Source organism: Leiobunum rupestre, chromosome 3 (assembly GCF_980474605.1).
Source record: "Leiobunum rupestre chromosome 3, qqLeiRupe1.1.hap1, whole genome shotgun sequence".
NCBI classification, from domain to species: Eukaryota; Metazoa; Arthropoda; class Arachnida; order Opiliones; family Sclerosomatidae; genus Leiobunum; species Leiobunum rupestre.
The window spans coordinates 1,553,416-1,573,474 of NC_143386.1; the positions used below are offsets into that span (position 1 = coordinate 1,553,416).

Consider the following 20,059-nt stretch of genomic DNA (forward strand, 5'->3'; position numbering starts at 1 on the left):
TTTTTTTTACTTTTTCTTCCAATGGCGTCTCACCCCCCCCCCCCGAAACAAAATCTTGGCTACGCCACTGGATGGGGGACATTTTGACTATCACTTAAACTCGAGTTTTTCCTTAAGTTAAGATTGTCGATCTATAAACATTTTAACGACAGATGGCACACTATTTTTTTGCGGGAAATTTGGAAATACGGCCTAAGCGGCGCCTCGCACATACATCCTTTATTATATTACCTTAGGTCCTTTTATACCCTAACCACGTCCAACTTTGACACTCGGGCAATAGCGGCCAGCCCATTCGTTGAAGTTCCTATGTGAACTTACGAACAAAAATATATCTCGGCTCTGAGCGCCCCCAGTCGAAAGTTTTTGCATTGAAGTCAATATAAAAACGAGTGTGGCGCTGAACGCCGATAGTTTATAGCATGGTTTATAGCGGGAAAATCCTTGTTCACGGAATTTCGGCGAATGGGTTGGCCACTATAGCGCGTGTGTCAAAGTTGGCCGTGCCCTAACATAGCAGGTATTTAATTAAATACTTCATGGTATTTAAAAAAATATTCAAAAGTTTCCCCTAGCTTTCGGGTACGAGACCCCTTGTCAAGCGTACCTTATAAAATGAATACAACTGTATGCCGATGGACTTTTTCTTGTGGGGGTTCATCAAAGCCCGTTGAGAAAATCGAAGATTTGCATCACCGAATCATTGCAGCCTTCGAACTCCTGATATGATAAGACGCTCGTTTCCATAACATGCTTCATCGTGCCCAAACATGTATCGCGGCAAACGGAGGTATCATAGAACCTCACTTGTAAATTTCTTATGTTTATTCGAATAAAATGTTCAATTAAATCTTTCAGTCATTTCTTTCATTTACGTACAAAAATGCAAAGGCTATTGGCCCCCTTGGACAGCTTGTTTTTGTTCATCAGCTCATATCTTCGGGAAAAAGTTTTCTTTTCCAATAAAACCAATTTCTTTGAACATTTTCGACAGCACTCTAGAACTTTCTCATTAAAACATGTTTTCTAGCACCTACCGGTGAAAAAATATTTTTTACTAAAACCCTAAATTATTTCAGATTTTTAAGCGACCCTACACTAGAAATAATACCCAGAACATTTCGGAACTCAATCTCTTGCAGTTTCTGAAAAAATTGCGCAGTCAGAGCAATTCAAAACACCCTGTATATAAATATATACGAGCCTACAAGTACATGAAGAAAAACAAGTTGGTAGGAGGAGGCAATACCATTTTAATAAATACCTCGAAAGAGTTGTACGTGTGTTTATCTTTGCTACGATACAAAATAGATTTGACAAAATGACTCCGGTATAGCTACTAGTGTTTAGATAGGTTTTAATTTTAATGCTTTGAACAAAGATCCGGTTTCGATTCCGTATAAAAATCGTAACCCTTTGTGTTTTAAATCATACTCTCAATTTACTCAATAAACACAAGTATGCCGCTTTATTCCACAACAGAGCGTGCTTTAATTGCTGTCTAGTTCATCTTTCTTGAAAATGTCAAAATTCTAAGTGAAATTGATTTTGGGGAAAATGCGCTGTCCGATATTTTGGGTAAAATATTTCGTTTTCGGTATTTAAAATAAAATGCTAAATACTTTATTTTAGTATTTTAGAATTCAAAATACTCTATCAATCATTGGTCGAAATGATTATCTGTCAGTCTATTTCTCCTGGGAATATAAACATTGCCTTAAACGAAACCACCAATTTATTTTTTAATTGGCCATAGCCTTTAACACTTAATATCAAATGATTAAGAAGATTTGATGTTGCATTTGTTTGAGCCGAGAGAGAGTACTGGGACAAAATATACAATTTGCTTTAATGCTCATCGTAATTTTATAAAAACTAACTACTTTAAAAATGATTAATTGAAAATTATTGGAAAATTGTCATCCTCTGACTCAGGGGGAGATTGTTCCATTTTAATAGAGTAATGGCAAACAAAGAACGTTCTCTTCTAAAAACTAAGGCTAGAAACAGAAAGACGCTATATTCGGCGCGGAATAAGGAAACAACACTTTAGAACAACAGCTTATATATATGTTATTTATTTTTATGTAGTTTCCCTTTAACAGCCTATTCCGGGGGAAAGTATTTAATCAAAAAATTTGTCTTACCTGCTACTACCATAAGTGTATAATATTGTTACTTAAGTGTGACACTTCATATTCTTCACATGCAAACGTTTTATTGAGAGCGACAGGACAGAATAGACGAGTAAAGAAATTGTTTGCCAGTTTTTCTTTAATTTTCACGGGGAAGGTATTTTGAAACAGAGGGAAGAAAATGGGGGTTATCCAGTAATATTTGTGATGGTAGTGGCATCTTACGGCTGATTTTTACAACTATAAACCTATTTTTATTGGTCTATGAACGTCGGCTGCTTATGTTGTTATTTTTGGATTACGATATACATGAAGGATCTCTTATCGTTTTACTATTATTAAATATAATTAGTTTAAATTAGTTTTGTTAAATGAGTTTCCAGGGTGGTTCCAAGTGTTGCCTTAAAGGTTGTAAAAGCTTTCCTTTTGGTAAACTGAAATCTTCATTTAAAATCACTTTCAAAGCAAACTTACATTGAAAGATGCATTAAGCCTTGTCCGAAAAATATTTTTAAATTTAGATTTTAATATTATCATACCATGTTTTTTTTAGTTGTTAAGTTCACCTGCAGAAACTACGTTTTTCTTTTTTCGAAACCTTTTTAATCATTAACACTCAATATTTAAATAAATTAGTTTAAGATGTGGAACACTGAACCGCCACTTCGCCGGAACATTTTGTAAAAGTGTACAAGTAGTATAATTTACGTTCTGCGCAGACTCCCGTAATAGCCAATCAGGTTCTCCTTTCCTACCCACAATTCCCTCGGAAGTTCGTTAAAAATATTTCAAATGGAAAGCGGTTTTATTTGCTCGTCTATGCATTACGGGCTTCGTCGCCGTTTTGTCTCCGCTTGCTAACGCGTCACACGTAGCCTCTGACAGAGCCTCCCTAGGGGGATATTTTGTTATTGTGATTACGTCACTCCGTTACTAGTAAAATATTCCCCAAAGTGACAAACTTATGAAAAATATTATAGACTTATGCTAACCCACGTGGTTTGATATCTATAACGGGAATTAGAACGAAGTAGACCGAAGTAGAGGCTGTAACCCTTCAGGTTCATTTTCCCCCGTATACTTTTTTTTTTACTTTTTCTGTGTTTTATTTACTTTTGTTATTACGTTTTCCCTCTAAAATTACAGTTTTTGTTAAGTATTCGTAAAGCCCCATACATCAAATTTCTTAGAATTCCGAGCTCTATTTAATGAAACTAATCCCCGTGTTAAATATAAATTTAATTTAATGATAAACTAAAAACTTAAATAACTCTTGAACCATACATACAAATTAATTATTGTTTATAAGCCTTATAGAACTCGATCAAACCCTACGATAAAATATAAAATTAAGATAATTAATTAAACCATTCTCTCAATATAAATTATAAACTAAATCCCTGCCTTCGGCAACGTTAATATTAATCCCTCGCTAATGAAAATGTTTTTCTCTCGGTCACAAGACCGTGTTGCAATACATTCAGCGAACTTTCCCAGCCCAGATTTCCCTAAAACCTTCCGAACTAAACCAGTAAAGCTCCCTCAGCTTACAGCGATCCCATGAAGTCATTTCAAGTCCACAAGCTTCATATTAACTATCAGGTAGCAAGATCCCAAGAAAAGCGGACGTTTTCCAAGGTTGCCGCCATAGGGTCAAGGGGGCGCCCGGACGTTTCCGCTTGGAGACAGAAAATCGGGAACATCGAGACTCTCTGGCATTTCCCCCCCGCAATCCCAAGCGAACTTTCGTAAATCGGACAACGTCACCACCGCATGACTAGACACGAGTCTTAAATACACCAATGACCTAGGTAAAATGGAAGGTCACCAGTTGCTTTTTGTTTCAACCCCGCCCCCCAATAATCCGAACAAAACCAAGAGACAGAGCCCCAAAAAGAGAGAAGTTGAGAGAGCTTGAGAGAACTGGAGAGAGCTCGGCTTGTGCCAGAACTGGATAGAACTCTGCTTCTCGGGCAAGAGAAGAACCATGTCGAAATAAATATAAAATAATGTGCGATGAAGTCGCGCTTAAATATTAATTAACCCTCAACGCAAACCACATGATCGGAATAACCCTCAATGATTGCCTAGATGACCCACAGCCAGGACATTCCGACCGGAAGAGTATAAGCCGAACAGTAATGAATCCGGGAAGCGTAATGCCCTCAGCACCCTCGAATCACCTGTTGATCACCCAAAATCTAGACGTACCGAGGGAAGAAAACCAGATGACCGAGACCGAATCCCTAGCCTAGCCGGACATTTCATACTGAAACCCGAAATACCTACGCCCCCGTCAGCTTGTGAAGTAAAAGAATATAGGAAGAAACCCGCAATCCGGCCGCCAAACCGTAGACGAGTAAATAAAGATAATTAAAGAAAAGTGTGAATAAAGAAACGCGTAAACAAGCAGCCCCCAAAGACGTCCCGTTCTGTGAAGTGCGTGTGTCGGGCATCTTACGTAAACCGAGGAACGAGAAAACCCGTAAACGGAGAGACGACAACGTAGCGGAGGACACCGAAATAGAATGATGAGTAGAATTTCCATCATAACCCCCTCCCCCCCATTGTAGAGTACCCAGGGTCGAAATACGAAGTAGCCAGTGAAAGTAGAGAAAAGGTTTTAGAAAGAAAGTTTAACCCCACGCTATTGTTCGAGAAAAAGGTTTAAAGCAAGCCTCCTCGAGGTTGAGAGTTTATTTCGCTTCGTGTATTTATACAGTTCGGACTATATATTTCCGTTCGCATTGTACCCTCGTTGTAGCCATTTTTGTTTTGTTTTATTTTGAGTTAATATTGCCATTGCTTAATTGTCGAATCTCTAATTTTAGTAGTTTAATTGTAGTGTTTATTATTTAGTATAAGGGTATATTTGTTTCTGCCCCCTCCATCCTTTGAAACCAAGATGCCTGAGAGTAGGGATACCGGAACTGATCCCATAGAAAATAGTAAGAGATAGTTTCATTAACAAATTTAAGGTCAAAGAGTGTATTTTTAATGTTTAAATTCCCCTCGTATATTGGAAAAAGCTAAAAGAACCATAGTAGAGATGGCCTAACCATCACTAGAAGCAAAGTAAGATTATCCCCTCAGTTCCCCCGCAATTTTGTTCATTTGTTTTTTTGTATTTTTGTGTTATTTATAAATTTGAGTGTTAAATAAAGATTTTGTGATTGATTAACGACAAAGGGTTTCCATTCTGAATTCGAATCTCCCCCTCTTTTTTATTTGTTTCCTTCCCCTGTATGTAACCCCCTCTCTCAGATTTAATTCACTCCACGATAAGGCCACGACTCGCATTTTGTCGCCATCTTCCCCCCGCCTTGGTGAATTAAAATCTATGAGCAAGGGTTAGGAATATTTCCGTCCATCAATTGTATGACGTATTACTTAAAAAACCTTACAAGGCGTTTATAAGAAATTTTAGGTGGCGCCTCTGAAATATTACAACGCCGCCTAAAACAGCCTAACGACGCCACTGCGAACCATAGACAGTATATATCCCTTTGTTTGGGGACGAGAAATCACCACTACATTAACGTTAAGGTTTCTCTCACCGACGCTCTGTTGGGGGGGGGGGGGCAAACGTCAGGTTCTAAGCACTTCAAATGACCTTGAAACCTCCCGTTTTTAAAGTACGGACTTTGTTCATTTCGAGCCGAACGCGGATTAACTTCGTTTTTCAGCTGAGCAAAGTTCAGCGAACGTTATTTTGTTTTTATTTTGGGTGAGGGGTGGTTATAGGTTGGGCCGCTAGAAACTTTCCATTTCGGTAGTCTTGGTAAAACCATATTTTCGGGCTCCAAGAAAAATCGTTATTAGAGGAGAAACTTGGGAAATGGGTCCCAAAACCTGGACCCACTCTCTTTTCGAACCCGTCCTGTCGACCCATATTTTTACTGTTCCGGTGCATAAATGTGTGAAGTCTAACACAATTTAAAAATACGGCATTGATAAATCTTAAAATTATTTATGCAATTGAAACTACGCCGCCGTGTTAGGATATAAAAGCACGTAAATAAGCCGGCTAAAACTCTTAACGTAAAGGTAGTGCCGCGCACAAAAACTCAAATTCGAAAAAAGATATCAATTAATCGTTCTTAAATGCACGGGAGTCGGGAGACCTATATCATGTGAAGCTTGCATTGGAATAAATCAAACAGAATCGTTAAAGAAATGGAATAAATGCTTTAGTAGTTTTATCACAAAAATCTTTCATTATTGTCTGAAAGGCGATAAATAGTGTGACGTCACCAATATAATTTAACCCCAAGGAAATAAAATTCCTAATAATTATAAAGTTAGAGCTGTAACGTCAAACGATTTGAAAAAAAAGCCACAAATTCCAAAAATATAATTGACGTATTTTGAAATGACGTTTTAGCGTGCGACACTACAGATACAATGTCTTGGGCACACAGCCTTCTTTGCGCGCTTTTTTGACCATAACATGTAGAGGTATTTTCACGCGAAAGTTGAATTTTAAAAGCCGTCAATTGAAAGGAAGAAACAAAAAATACAATATATTATTTATCTATACCTAACACTTCTAAAATAGTGAAAAATTTCACGATTTTTCTGAAATTTACAAATAACAACGATCTCCCTCGAGAGCCTACATACTGAAAATTTCACATTTCTAGAATGTATAGTTTTTGAGAAAAATGCCTGGGCCGATCAAATGAAACCACCCTGTATAGTACGTTTTTATTGACTAGAAATAAACAAATACATTTTTAATAAAAGACTTAATGTTACTATTTTAATTTTTTCTCTGGCTTTTATTTCAGCAAGTTAATTGATTATATCGTCAAAATGAATATTTTTAGCGATGTTATACCCAATCGATAATATGGAAAGATTGGTTAAGCAATCTTCTCATATAGTTATTTTTAAATATTTTTCGTCGGTGTATAATTGTATTAAAGTTGAAATTATAGCCTTGAACCATGTTTGACAAGACAATAACGTGTAGTATTTCGTGTGGTACATTTACCCAATTACCCATTTATCTTCGTTTGGAATAGTAGATTTTGTACAGTTCAAATTGCTTGGATTAATCCAAGTTTGAAGTGTAAGATGGTTTCTTCGACATTTATTTACATTTTAAATAGTTTTCGTTTTTGAGCACCCGACTGATGCTTGAACCCTTGGGTATTAGCCTAGCTGATTATTATTATTTTTTGACCTAAATCAAGACGAAATACGACATAGCCGGCCCGTAGTATTCGAATTTAGCAAATTTACCAAATTTCTATCTAGGCCATAGGCTGAGACTTAAGGGGAAACGCCCCGGAAACACTAACGCCAAAGTCAAAACTACAATTCAAAATGGAAACGCTTGGAGAAATGTTTATACAAAATACCTAAAGTTAATTAATGCGAACGTCTAGTAAATTTTTACCATACCATACGTATAAATGAATTATTTAGTGTTCAAAGACTTATTCCCCTTTATTTAAATCTTATAAGGTAGTGGAAATGTGACACGAAAACCCTTTAACTACGCCACTGATTGACAGTTTGAGATGACGTTTCAAAGAAATTAACAACGAAAAACTTTTGAAGCCCGGTAGGTGTTGACGTCGAAACTTCAATTCATTTGTGAAATTTTATATTTTGAAAGAAAGATAGAATCGAAAAAATATTAAATATTGTTAAAAATGACAGACGCTATATCATAAGTAACATAATTTAAAGTATGACACTTCCTATACTCCCGGCGCAATTGTTTTTGATGATAGTTTGTTTCGCCAATTACTATTTAAATCATTATGTGTCTAAGGACTGACAACTTAATTGCCTATTGAATTTTTTAATTTTATCAGTTATTAATTTACGAATTTGAGACCAAAACATGTTTTAGTTCGTACTTATAGCAACTCGTAAAGCAATCAAACTAACTTGGCGGTAATTTCGCCTACAAAGAGAGAAAGAAGGCGAAAGTTACTGTTTCCGCAAATTCCTATTAGGCAATCTTTCTACGACAGATTATCATTATCCGAAATCGTTCAGTGTCATACTTATGTTGTTATATGCTTTTATTAAAGTTAAACTCGCAATATAAATAGTTAAGTTCACCATGGTTAAATTTTAGTTGATGGTTTTGGAAATTAAAGAACTAAAGACGTCAAGAAGAGGCTAGACTCAAGTGGCAGTCAGAAGAAAACTAAAAATTTAAAGTTAACAATTAGTTTTCTTCTGACTGCCACCCCTTTGCTGCCACTTGAGTCTAGCCTCTTCTTGACGTCTTTAGTTCTTTAATTTCCAAAACCATCAACTGTGTTACTTCAATGGAGAGTTTTGCTAAGTAAAAGCATAAGTGTATAATGCATTATTAACTTATGATCAAACGTATTGCTTATTATATTATACCCCAAAAAGTAATCTATTTGTTACACTATGCAATAGTTTCAATTTAATATTTTAGTAAACTCTGGCTTACCATTCAAATGAAATCATCAAAATAGTATACACCATGTGATCTTTCAACCACTAAGTTTGCTTCAACCGTTCTCACAGCATGAGGTTTGAGATTGTTTTAGTTAGTTTTATTTTACGCTTCTAGGAACTTCCAAAACACGCCTAGGCTAAATATAAATAATTGAGGCAATACGTGTCTAGAGACCTGACAGCTGATTGTGTACACTTACAGCCATTTGAATACAGTTACATTATTTTTAACAATTGTAGCTCCACACCCCTGGTCATATTTTGGAAAATTACATCAGGTTCTCCTTTGATGGCCTTGAATCTCAAGCATAATGAAAAAATCCCTACAATTTAAAATACCAAATATTTTAAACCCGCCCCCCCCTTTTCAAATATTCGACTATTTGATCAGGAAAATCAAACATACAGGAATATTTTCATGCTCTATTTGATTTGATTGAATTATTTTTTGTAACCAAATATTTTGCGCACGCCCTATAAATGTACAGTTTACTAATGAAGCAAATCAGTAATTTACCAATTTTATTTCCGCAATTTAAGAATTTTGGGTGAAAATTACTAATTTAAAAATTTATTTTAAGGAAATTACTTACAGTTTTAGAAAATTTCTAAGTTATTGTTATTTTACATACAAAATAGGCGCTTAAGGGGAAGAGTATCCCATACCAAAAAATAAGTTGGTTAAAAACCACTCACGACAACTTGTATTTCAACTTGGTTTTCAGTTTGTATTTGGGACAAATGCCTACTAAAAAATAACTTAAATCATCTTTACTAATCAACTTATTTCCAACTAAACCAGAATCAACATTTACATTTAACTACTTAAAAGCAACTTAAAAATAATACGTAACTTCCTGACTACTAAAAACCAACTAATTACAAACTTAGCAAAAGAAGTATTTTCCTACCAACTGAATAGCAACTCATTACCCCTTCCAACTAGTAACTTGAAATATGCTGACAACTTGAGCCTACTTAAAACTAAGTTAATATCATCTAATAATGTGTATACAAACTAAATATAAACTGAAATCCAACTTATTTTTTGGTAAGGGTCAAGATTATTACATGATGTATATTACTCTCTGTTTGTGTAAAATTGTTCCACATTATAAAGGCCAATACCAAGGACTCATTTACAAATTTTAGCACCTCCCTATTCTTAGGATTCTTAATTTTTTTGACATGTACGTACTAGAGCTGCACCGATATATCAGTCTTTTTTATAATATAGGTATCAGCCAATACCGGCTTAAGTGAAGCAGATATTTGAAAAATAAATTAGAAAAACATTTCAAAATAAGAAAATTCTTGATTAACTTACCATTGATTATATTTTATTTGATTGACCACGCCAGACTTCAGAAGCTAGATCATACCATTTTTTAGACAGGAGGTTATGAGTGTAAACAAATAAAAAACGATATGAAAAATTAGAATAAAATGGTATGACAGTGTACTGAATATTATCATATACACTACTGTTATATAGCTATCTTTGTTAATATCAGCAGATATTATCAGCCACGAATAGCCTGTGAAAACTCACAGAATAGAGTATAACAATTTTTTGTATAATTAATCATTCCTTTTGTAATAATAAAATAAAACTTGCTCATGTATAAAATCAACAATAACCATAAAAGTAACAGTAACTATAAATTAAACCAAAATGTGAAATATCTTATAAAAGTGTATCTGAAATAGTGCCTACGAAATAAAATGTAACAAAAGAAGAATTTCACGGGAAACCGTTGAAATTCAAAAGTACCCATTGTAAGGAGAGAAGGCCGGCGCCGGACAGTCGGCGACAGGGATTATCTTTCGATCTTTCGGGACGGTTCGTACCATCCTAAAATATTGACCACGCTGAACTGCCCGCTGGCACTTGATGGCCTTGAAGCAGGGAGCCATAAATTCCTGACCTACTGTCCGTTGCTAGCGTTCTCTCTATCCCCAAAGAAAGCAAATGATTGGCTGAGCCTTTTCAAACAAAAAGAAAACTGTATTTGGAGAGGGGACCGTTGGAAATTCACTCTTCAGTTATTCTTTGGGTCCCAGAACGGAAACATCCCAAGCTTAACCGAAAATAAAATAAAATAAGTTTAGAGCAAAAGAAAGTCTAATACTTTAATTTTTAGAAAATAAGTTTTCAATAAAATAAAATAAGATTAGCTATTAACATTTTTTCAGTCGGTGTTAATTAGCGTTAGTCTCTCCCAAGAGCGCGAACCTTAAAACTTTAGAATAAAATAGAATAAATTTAATAGGCGGGTTTCAACATGGTGCCGAAACCCGGGAGCCAATAGCGGAGTAAAAGAATAGTTAGAACAATACGCGTAGGCCTAAAAACAAAAGAAATTCAATTCTCATCATGGCCGAAGAACAAGCACGCGCCCTAGAAAGTAAAATTAAAAAATTGAAGGCGTTGAGGACACCTGTAAGAACAAATACAACATATGCCGTTACGGCGTTGACGAACTTGTTGAAGGCCGGACCGGCAGATTTGAGGACAGACGATGTCGAAGACCAACTATCCATTCTCCAACTAAAAGAAGCAAGTCTACTGGAGTTAGACAACCAAATATACGAGATGATGACCGGCGATGACGCGGAACTAAACAAGGAGTGCGAATCAGTGGAGAAGTACCGACAAGAAATCCAAGCCGTGAGGGTGAAAGCTACAAGACAACTTCGAGAGGCTGGGGTCGTCGCGGATGATAACAGTCGCACGAGAGGATCAACGGCATCAAACGGTGACATTCTTAACTTGTTAAACGCGGCGAATTCAGACTCAAAACTACCAACTTTAGTGATTCCGAAATTTAGTGGTGACTATACAGAATTTAAGGGATTTTGGAATCAGTTTGAAACAATGGTTGCATCTAAAAAAGGTTTGAGTAAAACACAATTATTTTTCTATTTAAAGTCGTATTTGAAAGGCGAAGCGCTAAATGTAATTTCTGGTTTGCATCCGTCGGATATTAATTATGACGAAGCCGTCAAAATTTTAAAATTAAGATTTGATCGCGATGATTTAATTGCGCAGGAGCATCTTAGGAGATTGCATGAGATAGCGTTACAACCTATAACGAATTCGAGGGAGCTGGTCGCTCTCCGAAAATTGCATGACGAATGTCAGATCAATATCAGAAGTCTTAAAAATTTAGGCTATGACACGGCAAAAAATGGCGCATTTCTTTGCCCAAAATTAGTCGAATGTCTTCCGAGAGACATAAGGTTAGATTATGCAAAACAAAAGGGTATCGCGGGTGACTTGGATATCGATGCCTTTATTGAGTTTTTACGAAAGGAATTAGAGTACAGGGAAACCTGCGAGTTTATGGGTAAAAAACCCGTGAAACAACCCGAAACAGAGCGTGACCAAGAAAATCAGTCTCATCGGAATGATTCAAAATCGAAATCGTCCAATTCTAGTTTTAATTATAATAAGGACAAAACGCCCAGCGCGTCAGTATTTCAAGCAAACGCCAATGTTAATAAGGGAAAAACTATATTTTGTATTTTTTGTAAAAATACATCGCATCCCACTTATAACTGCAGAAGCTTTAGTTTAGAAGAAAAGAAACGGATGGTAAATGACGCCAACAGGTGCTACATTTGCACGCGGTTCGGACACGAAATTAAGGACTGTCCATCGCCTTATTATCTTTGTAAGATATGTACTAAAAAACATAATATAGCTTTATGCCCAGACAACGAAGCAAACAAGTATAAGCCTAATAAAACTAATCAAAAGGAAAATCAAGATACCCCAAAAGAAAACTCAAAAGACGATAAATTAAAGGTCGGAAATAATTTAGTAAGCTGCGGAGAAACCGTTTTACTACAGACAGTTCGAGCTTTAGCTAAAAATCCAAATAGTGACAAGGGCAAAGAAATTAGATGCTTGCTAGATACAGGAAGTCAGGCGAGTTTCGTAAGAGAAGATATCTCGAAAAGATTAGATTTACCCATCGTCGGAGTGTGCCCCGTCGAAATAACCAATTTTGGAAATCAAATGCCGTCTAAAGCCGTAAGAAAATTAGGGAAGATAACTTTAGAAAACGCAGCCAAACCAAGCAAAATAATTGAGATTACAGCAGTCGAGGTTCCCTATTTATGCGAAACTGTAACAATTTCACAATGTAAGGATATCGAAAATTTAATGAGCAACAGGGGATTTCAGATAGCGGACAAGGCCATTTTGGGGGACCCAGCTGACCAAGGCATTGGAGTTCTCATAGGGGGCGTTCCATATTATGATTTCACTACAGGAAATTTGGATCGGCTATCAAAATCTTTAACCGCCGTAGAGACCACGCTAGGTTGGGTGGTACAAGGGCCGGCACAGATCGGTGAAAGAACCGTTAGAACCTACGCCATTAGCGTTTCACGAGTTAACGTTGACATGCTTACAATAAACAAAAGATTAGAATCATTCTTCACCCTCGAAGGAATGGGTATTCACGAGGAAGCAGAAAACGATCCCACACCGGAAGATTTTCTGAACAAGTTTAAAAAAGAAATAAAAATAATCGACGACAGATACAGCGTCGGATTCCCGTGGATTACAGATAAAAGAAACCTCCCAAACAACCACGTAGTAGCCAAGAACCGGATGGACGGATTAGTCCGAAGATTTCAAAGAGAGCCAGAACTCTACCAAGATTATAAAGCGGTAATTGAAGGGCAGCTCGTGGACTGGGTCGTCGAAAGGGTCGATCATCCTGAAGTAGCGCCAGAAGGAACCTATTATATCCCTCACCAGGCGGTGGTTCGAGAGTCCAGCTCTACTACCAAGTTAAGAGTTGTATTCGACGCTAGTTCCAGTGTAAAAGGGAGTCCGTCGCTAAATGACTGCATGTCGAGCGGACCAAAATTGAACCCCAACCTGCTAATTTTACTCTTAAAATTCCGATGTCATAGAGTAGCGGTAGCTGCCGACATCCAAAAGGCTTTTTTACAAGTGGGGCTGGAGCCCGACGATAGAAATTCAGCGCGGTTCCTCTGGACCATTGAAGATAAGGAAGGAAAAATAATAGAAGGATTATATCAAGTTTTGAGAATGGCCCGAATACCTTTTGGAGCCAAGGCATCGCCATACCTATTAGCCGCTGTGGTTAAAACTGATATCGAAAAATATAAAACAAAATATCCGGAAGCCTATGAAGTAATAAATGAGCAGCTTTACGTGGATGATCTACTCGGAGGAAAGGACGACGTTCAAGGAGCGTACGATCTTATTCAACATTGTGCAATAATATTCGGAGAAGCGAATATGCGCTTACAAAAATTACAAACAAATTCACAGGAATTGAGAAGGTTATGGACAGAAAAGTCATCGGAGGAAAACTCCATTATCAAGTTCGACGGTACAGCCGAACACACCGAACAAAAGGTTCTAGGATTAATTTGGAATCCGGTAACGGATGAGTTATCAGTAGACTTTTCAAACTTACTAATCGTCGTTAAAGCCAACCAAAATTCCAAAAGGTTCTTACTGAGCACTCTGGCCCAAATATTTGACCCGGTAGGAATCCTTACACCGTTTACGATAAGGGCAAAAATCATGTTTCAAAAGCTGTGGAAGTGCCAGGAAGATTTAAGAAAGGAAAAGAAGAGCCTAGCGTGGGACGATTCGCTAACAGAAGACATAAGAAAGAATTTAAATCCTGGTGTGAAGAAATGGATGAAATACAAGAAATAAAAATTCCGAGAAGTATTTATCAAAATCCGAAAGAAGAAATAGTCGAAAGGGAGTTACATTGTTTCACTGATGCAAGTCAAAGGGCATTCTCGGCAGTAGTATATCTACGCTACGTCACCAACGACGAAGAAGTTAAGGTCGTATTCGTCACTTCAAAAACAAGGGTGTGCCCTACAAAAGAGCTCTCGCTCCCAAGATTGGAACTAATGGGGTGTCTCCTCGGGGCTCGATTAGTCGCAAAAGTGAAAGAAATATTCAAAAAAGAAAATCTGTCAATCAAAATGTGGTCAGATTCGAAAATTGCAATTTATTGGGTAACAAATCCTCCCAAAGAAAATAAACTATTTGTTCAGAACAGAGCAGCGGAAATAAATAAACTAGTCGACCCCGAAAACTGGTCGCATTGTCCGGGCTTCCAAAATCCCGCAGATTTGCCATCGCGGGGGGTCACCGCGATAAATTTGAAGAGGAATCGTCTATGGTTCCAAGGACCTACATGGTTGACGGGGGAAAAAGAACAATGGCCCCACGAGAAAATAAGTGAACACGAAATCTCCGAGCTCGTCGAAGTCCAGCGCGAGAAAAGAAAAGTAGTCCTCGCCGTAAAAATAAAAGAACGGATCGGTATTCATAGAGTAATCGATTTGAACAGATTTGGCAAATTTAATAAAGTCTTGAGAACCATAGCCTACGTCTATCGGTTTATTAACAAAACAAGGAAAATAAAAGTAGAAGAAGGGGCAATTAGCGCTGATGAACTAACCCAAGCGGAGATCAAATTAATAAAAGATATACAATCAGAAGATTACGAACGAGAAATAAAAACATTAATTGAAAAGAAAGAGATATCAAAAGACTCTAGTATAGCGACTTTAAGGCCACAACTAAATGACGAAGGGATTCTCTGTTTGGGTGGAAGATTAGACGAAGGGAGTTTTAGTTATGAGCGAAAACACCCCATAATTGTAAACAGGAAACAAGAATTAGCGAAACATTTAATGACACGAAGTCATGAAGAGGTTAAGCACTGTGGAATTCAAGCAACGGCTAGTCAATCTCGAGAAAGGTACTGGATAACCGCGGGAAGGCAGCTAGCGCGAAATATCGTCCGCCATTGTTATCACTGCAAGAGGCACAATGCCCAGCCTTGCGACGCCCCAACCGGGCTACTACCTTTAGATAGAATCACGGAAGCTGATGCTTTCTCTGCCGTGGGGGTGGATTTCGCAGGCCCTCTTTTTGCAACAATAGGGAAAGAGGAAGGGAAGGTCTACGTCTGCCTATTTACGTGTAATGTAACGCGAGCTTGTCATTTGGAACTCGTTTCGTCTCTGACCACATTTGAGTTTCTCTTGGCATTTCGGCGTCTGATTGCGCGGCGGGGGTGCCCTTCCGTCGTGTATTCGGACAATGCCAAAAGTTTTAAGCGGGCAAAAGAAGACTTGAACTCTATGTGGGAGAATATTAATGAAGAGCAAGTGCGCCAATTTTTCGGAAACAAGGGAATAAGGTGGAAATTTATCGTAGAGAAGGCCCCGTGGGTTGGCGGGTACTAGGAGCGCATGGTAAAAACCACCAAAAACATTTTAAGAAAAATAATAGGAAAGGCGTCTCTAAGTTATCAAGAAATGGAAACGGTCCTCCAAGAAACCGAAGCTGTTATAAACTCAAGGCCCATCACGTATTTATACATTGATGCAAATGAACCTGAACCATTGTCACCCGCGTACTTCTTAACTGGTAGGCAGTTAACCTGTCTTCCACCCCAAAAAATAAATGTCGCGGCGCTTCCTAAAACACAGGTTGAGTTTGCCGAAAGAGTTAGACACAGGGAAGCGTTGATGCAAAGACTTTGGAAAAGATGGAGGGAGGAATACCTCTTAGAATTGAGGACGGCCCACCACATTCAATTAGAAAAGCGAAAGACTAATATTCAAGTGGGGGACGTAATGATAATACACGAGGATAAGATCCCAAAGCACATGTGGAAGTTAGGGGTGGTGGAAGAAGTTAATATAGGGCGGGATGGCAAGATCAGATCTTGTTTGATGAAATTAGGGAAAAATGCTAGAATAAGGCGACCAGTCCAACATCTCTACGCGTTGGAAATTAATAGATTTCAAAATGTTTAAAAAAAAACAATTGTATTTTGGGAAAATACTACGTATTTTCGCCGGGAGTGTGAAAACTCACAGAAAAGAGTATAACAATTTTTTGTATAATTAATCATTCCTTTTGTAATAATAAAATAAAACTTGCTCATGTATAAAATCAACAATAACCATAAAAGTAACAGTAACTATAAATTTAACCAAATGTGAAATATCTTATAAAAGTGCATCTGAAATAGTGCCTACGAAATAAAATGTAACAAAAGAAGAATTTCACGGGAAACCGTTGAAATTCAAAAGTACCCATTGTAAGGAGAGAAGGCCGGCGCCGGACAGTCGGCGACAGGGATTATCTTTCGATCTTTCGGGACGGTTCGTACCATCCTAAAATATTGACCACGCTGAACTGCCCGCTGGCACTTGATGGCCTTGAAGCAGGGAGCCATAAATTCCTGACCTACTGTCCGTTGCTAGCGTTCTCTCTATCCCCAAAGAAAGCAAATGATTGGCTGAGCCTTTTCAAACAAAAAGAAAACTGTATTTGGAGAGGGGACCGTTGGAAATTCACTCTTCAGTTATTCTTTGGGTCCCAGAACGGAAACATCCCAAGCTTAACCGAAAATAAAATAAAATAAGTTTAGAGCAAAAGAAAGTCTAATACTTTAATTTTTAGAAAATAAGTTTTCAATAAAATAAAATAAGATTAGCTATTAACATTTTTTCAGTCGGTGTTAATTAGCGTTAGTCTCTCCCAAGAGCGCGAACCTTAAAACTTTAGAATAAAATAGAATAAATTTAATAGGCGGGTTTCAACATAGCCGATATATTGGCTGTCCCCATATCAGAGCATCCCTAACAAGTACACATGGATTAAGTATAGAGAATGGTAATGTGAAGTCAAAACAAGTTGAATAAATTTATTTTTAGTATTAGTTACAAAAGAATGGTATAATTGGAACTCTATTTGTAAATGTTTTTAATTATAATGCTCCTGAGGTAAGCCGCTTGGACTGTTGAAATTGCTATAACTTTTTAACTATAGTAATTCTAAAACCGATAAACCCACCTTGGGCACCTAACCTCATTTGATTCATATTTTCTGACCAGACATGGAATTAGCTTGCAAAACTTGGTAATTTTGAACTCAAAAACATTGCAAAATGACACAAATGACTTTTACCATAAATTAATTAAGCTAAGAAATCCATAAATATAGACATTCTGTTTTGATGAGCAAGTTCTGAAAAAACAGGACATAAAACACAAACTTAGAATAGATCACTCTGGTAAGGCTACTTTGTAGTCAAGAGTTAAAAAGTTTGTTATGAATTAAAGAAGTTTGTTTTACTGGTACAGATCACATCAAGAATGTTTTTAGAGAATCTTGACAGAAGGATTGATTACCGTATCATCTTTAAAATTTTATAGAAAATTATTCATAATAATAATAATAAGCAGGGTTGGCTTATGATAGTTTAAATCAAGTAATTTTTTTTAAAAAAATCATTGATAAAATCACAATATATTTCAGAGGAACAAAAAATGCCAAAAAAAAGGTTCTTAGTGAGGGACCAAGCGATATCATAAAAATCAAAATCGTGTGAAACGTCGTCTTATGTTGTAAATAATTAGATAGCACTGGGTGGCAACAGTGCTTTTGTTCCAAGGTTTAACAGGTATTGGTAATATTGTCAATTCCTTTGTTTTCTTGTGTTTTTTACCAAGGTTTTAACTAAATTACACCTCATCAATTTGTGTTTTAGTTTAGGTTTGTTCATTAGAAACATACCTCTTTACTCCACATTTTGATTATTAAATTAGAACAATTCAACTTAATATAAAACTGGTGTTTTGTGGCATTGACTGTAAAAGATACTTTCCAAAGTCAATTTCTTAGTCCGTGGTTATTAAAATTTTACCACTAGAAACGAAGGGTGGCGTACCCCAAAGCTCTTTGAGATCGGGAGGGCGGGATGAAATTCCGTTAAGGAGGATTACCAAAACTCGTCTTTATAGGGGGAGGATGGGAAAATGAATCCGACGTTACCAATATAGGTCGCTGATAATTTCGGTTCATGTATTTCTGAAATTATGTTATAAATAATAAATGAAATAATAAAAGATAATAAATAATCTGTGGATAAAATTTATAGATTTTCCGTAAAATCAATCCTTTTCTGTAGCAAGTTTTAATTTAATCTCGTTTGACAATAGAAACCAAGAAAAGTCGATAAAAATATTTTTATTTATTGGTGTGTACGAAATTTGACCTCGACCATTACATTGACTTCATCTAGCAGCAGAAATCATTACTATACATTTGTAATGTTCCCCCTTCCCTTATTATTATTATTATTATTATTATTATTATTACTTAATAAAGACCACTTAAAACCAACTTAAAAAATAATATGTAATTTTCTGACCACTAAAACCAACTAAATACCAACTTAACTAGTTTACTGAAATATGCTGACCACTTAAAACCAACTTAATATCAACTTAAATGTGAATACCAAATAAATACCAACTAAAAACCAACTTATTTTTTGGTAAGGGTTAACAGGATAATCTTAAAATATTTAACCTTGGGTTTAAAATGATTGACCTTTGAACCTGAAAATGCTATTCATTTTAATTTTATTTTCCCAAATTTTATGCCCACCATAACTTCCTAGGGGAAAAATTTACTACTTTTTTGGTTAAAATTGGATGATACACAAAAATTAGATACTTTCAGTAAAAATTGTCTACATATTGAAGAGTTAAAAAATTTATTTATCTTAGTAATAATAACTTTATTGGGGTATAGTAATACATTTTACAATGGCGTTCTGAAATAAAAGATAAAATTTTAATTGTTTATACAGGAAAATGTTGATATGAAAATGCATATGATTATTATTAAATTTCACCAAAGTTATTCCATAATTTTACACCAACAATTTTTAAACTATTCACAAAAGGTAATTAATTTATATTAAATTGGAGTCTTTCTGTTATAGGGAGTAGTCTCTTGACATAATCACGGTTACTGCCATCCCTGTCATATCTTCAAGCTATGGCCACCATTTTGTCTAACTTTATCACAAATACTACCTATAAGATATAATTAACTATTAATGACAATAGAATTGGTTCAGGGTATATCCCAGCCCATTTGTTAACAGGCTTTTCTGGATATGCACATTTTCTCCTAAAATGTTTTCACATTTATGTAAATTATACAGCCTATTTATATTTGCTTACGATATGAAAAGTATGGAGTCATGCAAAAAAATTATCTTGAAGAAAATATAACCTTAAATGTAAAACCTCGTCAATTTTATGGCATCCCTTGATCACAACAAATAACTTAAACAAAAGCTAAAAATATCAAAAACCGTAGTAGGAAGCAGCCACTGTTGGAACCATCAAGGGTGACATAAATGCTAGTGGTTATATTATCTTTAAGTCAAAGATATTTACAGATAAAACAACTGGCGATGGCCAGTTTGATATCTTAGCTATAGGTAGTCCTACAACAAGTATTCCATTGGAATTTCTCTTAATTTGTAAGGCAGTAGAAGCACTTGGTTAATACCGATGGTTAAATATTTGTGCTACAACTAATTAAGGGAATATGTGTGTAGAAAATAGGTATATAG

The 20,059-nt window shown here is 36.3% G+C and overlaps 2 protein-coding genes across 2 annotated transcripts; both read left to right on the forward strand.

The window, feature by feature from the left end:
• Positions 1-10,965: 10,965 nt before the first annotated feature.
• Positions 10,966-15,857, forward strand: LOC149949080 (uncharacterized). Its single transcript, XM_090169158.1, has 2 exons — positions 10,966-14,087; positions 14,129-15,857. The coding sequence occupies exons 1-2, from the start codon at positions 10,966-10,968 to the stop codon at positions 15,855-15,857; spliced, it is 4,851 nt and encodes a 1,616-aa protein (XP_090025284.1).
• A 72-nt stretch (positions 15,858-15,929) lies between these two features.
• LOC149949081 (uncharacterized) lies at positions 15,930-16,433 on the forward strand. The gene has a single exon (XM_090169159.1). The coding sequence runs from the start codon at positions 15,930-15,932 to the stop codon at positions 16,431-16,433; it is 504 nt and encodes a 167-aa protein (XP_090025285.1).
• The last annotated feature ends 3,626 nt before the right edge of the window (positions 16,434-20,059 follow it).

Bases quoted from the DNA above. Each gene is read 5' to 3' on its own strand.
- LOC149949080 (XM_090169158.1), top strand. From the start codon at position 10,966: ATGGCCGAAGAACAAGCACGCGCCCTAGAAAGTAAAATTAAAAAATTG. The intron at 14,088-14,128 runs GTTCTTACTGAG...TTGACCCGGTAG, and splicing joins GCCAACCAAAATTCCAAAAG to GAATCCTTACACCGTTTACG.
- LOC149949081 (XM_090169159.1), top strand. From the start codon at position 15,930: ATGGAAACGGTCCTCCAAGAAACCGAAGCTGTTATAAACTCAAGGCCC.